We start from the raw sequence: 4,110 nt of genomic DNA, 5'->3' as shown, positions 1-4,110 counted from the left end.
CCAGCCCATGGCACCACCCCCCAACCCACCAGTCAGTCCCAGGCGTTCCCGACCCGACCCCGAGACCCACACGAGGGCACAGGGCTGGCAGGAGGACCCGGGAGCCCCTGTGGCAAGGCTATAGACCCTTCGGCAGGTAGTCAGCTGGTGGGGGGCAGACTGACGGCAGGCGGCAGGCGGCAGGGCCCGTGAGCTCCTGCAGAGGCTCTGAAGCTGGCCCAGGGCCTGTTGGTCTTGGATGGCCCAGGGGAAGCCGTGGGCGCCTGGTGCGGGCATGAAAGGGCTCTTTCACCGGCTGCTGGGCAGTGACGCTGGAGGCAGCCAGACAGGCAGCAGCACCGACGGTGAAATGGTAACAGGGAGCGTGGGGGTGGGTGGGTATTCACAGCCGCCCAACCCAGGCTGGTCTTGCAGGGGTCTGTGCTCCCCCTGAGACCCCAGCAAGAAGGAGGCTCCAGCCCAGGCTGTCTTCTGGGCAGGCCAGGCGGCTAGGATGCCCAGGACCCCAGACTGCCAGAGGGGCGAGGTGGGGTCCCCTGGAGACACCCACTCCTGTCCGGTCCCTCCGTGGGAGGAATCCAGGAGGGTCTTGCAGGATCCAGTGAGGCTGGGAGGATTAGTCGGGGTCTCCTGGGCGCTGGGGGAGGGTGGAGAGAAGGGGTCCCATCTGCCAGGGAAGCTAAGCCTGAAAGTGGGTCTCAGAAAGAGGAAGGACCTTGCACTGGACTGCAGCCCCAGAGGGCTCCCTGGAGGAGGGTGCCTGGGTCTTTGCTCAGCAAGGTCGGGCTACAGAGAAGAGAGCAGACCCTTACCTCACGCGCCTGCCTGTGGCTGAGCTTCCCAGATGCAGCCTCTGGGGAGACCAGGGCCCACTTGCTGGGGGAAACTGAGGCCCAGGTGCTTGTGGGACTCACCCAGGGGCCCCAGCAGCTGCTGGTTGAACCGGGAAGCGGTGCCCTACCTGGCACGGGTAAGCCAGGTGTCAGGCAGGGTTTCCTAGGGGAGGGTGTTAGGAGGCAGGAGGCCCAGGACTGGTGGGGGTTAAAGACCATCTTCTCCATCACAGAGTGGGGCACCACATGGGGCAGCCTTCCAAGAAGCCCTCCTCCCCTCCCCTGGGAGCTTAGGGCTAGAGGGCTGCTCTCTGCCCCGCTAGGCAGCAGGAAGAAACTGCCCCACACAGGCCCCACCCAACCAGGACCCAGGCCCAGCCTCAGGGGTTGGGGAACTGCGCTTCCTCGAAGCTGCCCCCCGCCTCCCAGGGCTCTGCCCACACAGGAGGGTGGGGGCTTTGGAGGGTGGAGTCAGAGCCCCACCTCCGCCATCTGCCAGGTGCAAGGTCCCCAGTCATGGGGGCTTTGGGCACCAGGACTCCCCGGTTGCAGGCACTTAGGGTGCCTGTTACAGCCCAGAGTTAAGGCCCTGGGAGGGTGGAGGTGTACAGGGGGAGCAGCCCCTAAGAAGGAGCCGGCAATACCAGCTCAGACTGGGCGGGGCTGCCTGGGCCACTTTGCCAGGGGCTCTGGAAGGGCAGGTGTGAGCTGTCCCCGGTGCAGGCCCTCAGATTGGTGGTGGCCCTGGTGGTGCTGTGTGAGGAAGATTCTGAGGCCACATCCAGGTCTGGGTGAAAGAGTGTGGGGATCTATGAACGATGTCTGTCAGGGGCAGGGGCTAAGAATCTGAGGAGGGCATGCCAGGCCTCTGTCGGGTGCAGGAGGAGGCTCTGGCCCTGCCTACTGTGGCACCTCAAGGGCCCCAACTGTGTACCCCTCACAGATCCCATCTGCTGGCTCCCCAGCCAAGGGGGCACAGCCGGCTGCTGTGGGGTCTGGGGGCTCAACTGGGTATCTCTTTCTCAGATGCCCTCCCCTCCTCTCCTCTCTCCTAGGCTCCAGCCCAGATGGCAGCCCCTGGCCTTCTGCTCCTCCTGGCGCTGCCTGCAGGGGCCTGGCCCAGGCTGGGGCCGCCCCATTGGCCATGTGTGCACTGCTGCCGCCCGGCCTGGCCCCCAGCTGCCCCCGGCTCATACACCCCTGAGGGTGAGGGGGAGAAGTGGGTGCTGCTGCCCCACGTGCGGCCCACCATCGACATCTCAATCCTCAAAGGTGAGTGTCACAGAGAGGTGGCCCCACCCTGGTCCCTGCCCGCACAGGGACACCACCCTGAGGCAGAGGAATGAAGGGGCAGGACAAAGCTCTGAGGCCCTGATTGAGCAGAGTGGTTCTGGGAAGGCACCTGGGGCCCAGGTGGGAACCTTGTAAAGGTCGTCAGCCCCAGCCACCTCCTCAAGCGGGAAGCAAGGTGCTTGGAGAGGGGCTGTGAAGGGAGGAGAAACTGAGATTCCCTTCAGTTTGCTCACCCACTCTGCATGGGCCCTCCCGGCCCAGCACCCACGGGAGGCGGGGGTGGGAGGGCTAGGGCCCCCTTGGGAGAAGGCAAGAGAGACTGAGCTCAAGAGGGCCTCCTCCTGGGGTGGACAGCAGGTTGGACTTGGGTACCAATTTCCCAGCCTCCTCGTCTTTCAAAGCCCAGTTCAGCTGCCTGGACCCCCGTCATTCCCACTATCCCTCCGTCCCCACATGATCATCTGTACAGGCTCCAGAACAGCCACAACTTTGGGGTGCGGCCTCTCATTGCCCTGTGTGAGGGGTGGGTTAACATCCATCATACGATCAGGAGAGTGAGGTTCAGGGAAGTGAGGTCACCCACTAGGCCACGTAGCCAGCAAATGGACCCCAAGCCTTGACCAGAGGCTTCTGCTTGCTCCCCTGCAGGTGAGAAGGGTGAGACGGGGGTCAGAGGCCGCTCCGGCAGGAGCGGGAAGGAGGGCCCACCAGGTTCCCCGGGTCTCCGGGGCCACAAGGGCCAGAAGGGGCAGGTGGGGCTGCCGGGCACCCCATGCCAGCGTGCCTACGCAGCCTTCTCCGTCGGTCGGCGCGCGGGGCTGCACAGCACCGATGCCTTCCAGGCTGTGCCCTTTGACACGGAGCTGGTGAACCTGGATGGCGCCTTCGACCTGGCGTCGGGCCGCTTCCTCTGCACTGTGCCTGGTGTGTACTTCCTGAGCCTCACCGTGCACACCTGGAATTACAAGGAAACCTACCTGCACATCATGTGCAACCAGCAGGCCACAGCCGTGCTGTACGCGCAGCCAAGCGAGCGAAGCGTCATGCAGACCCAGAGCCTGCTGCTGTCGCTGGCCGCCGGGGACACCGCCTGGGTGCGCATGTTCAAGCGTGACCAAGACAACGCCATCTACGGTGAGCACGGGGACCTCTACATCACCTTCAGCGGCCACCTGGTCAAGCCTGCCACTGAGCTCTAGCGCTTGATGTCACTCACTCCCCAGACCCCCCGAGCCTGACCTCGCCCTCGCAGCCGAGGTGGATGCCAGTATGTTTGCGTGATGACTGTGTAGTGATTGAACACCAGCTGCATGCAGACGCTGAGCTGAGGGCTGTGGCAGGAGCAAGACAGATCTGGGGGCCTGGCCTGGTGGGGGTGGGGACAACCAAGTGTTCACACTGAGAAATTGAGATGGAGACTGTGGGGGTGGGTGTTGGGCAGGGTGGGCGGGGCGTCTCTACATGCTGTGGCGTTTGCCTCCTGGTCAAACGATATTTTGCTTATTAAAGGCTGTGCCAGCACCACTGCCTTGGAGACATTCGTAAAACACCTACTGGGTGCCGGACTGGACACTGGGGAGTCCAGAGAGCAAATGCAGACGTCAGCCCTCTTAGGAGCTGATTCTAGCAGGAAACATGCTAATTCCATGGGTGTTAGAGGGTAGCAATTCGGGTGGGAGCGAGAGTCATGCCCTCAGGTGAACAGCAGTCCACGTCTGGTGAGCTGATTTTCTGGGGTTCCCGGCATCCCCTCGTTTGTCAGGAATGAGCTGGATGGTGGAGGAAGAACACACCTCGATGTGTACCAGGGCCTGCAGGAGCCCAGGGAGCCCCACCCCTCACCCTTAGATGTGGCTGAAGTTGGGATGGGGCAGTGATGGAGCAGTCACACCCCACTCCCTGCAGGCATGGGCCTAGGGCAGTGGTCGGCAAACTGCGGCTCGAGAGCCGCAAGGCCAGTGGTCGGCAAACTTCGGCTCGAGTC

At 63.6% G+C, this 4,110-nt stretch overlaps 1 protein-coding gene across 1 annotated transcript; it reads left to right on the top strand.

The window, feature by feature from the left end:
• The first annotated feature begins 312 nt into the window (after nt 1–312).
• Nucleotides 313–3,570, top strand: C1QTNF8 (C1q and tumor necrosis factor related protein 8). The gene is made up of 3 exons (XM_005870391.2): nt 313–352; nt 1,889–2,105; nt 2,775–3,570. Exons 1-3 carry the CDS (start codon nt 350–352, stop codon nt 3,323–3,325), a joined length of 771 nt encoding a protein of 256 aa, XP_005870453.1. The 5' UTR covers nt 313–349; the 3' UTR covers nt 3,326–3,570.
• The last annotated feature ends 540 nt before the right edge of the window (nt 3,571–4,110 follow it).

This window comes from Myotis brandtii, unplaced genomic scaffold (assembly GCF_000412655.1).
Source record: "Myotis brandtii unplaced genomic scaffold, ASM41265v1 scaffold317, whole genome shotgun sequence".
NCBI classification, from domain to species: Eukaryota; Metazoa; Chordata; class Mammalia; order Chiroptera; family Vespertilionidae; genus Myotis; species Myotis brandtii.
Note: the sequence above shows the minus strand (reverse complement) of the source record. Positions and strands in the feature narration are given on the sequence as shown.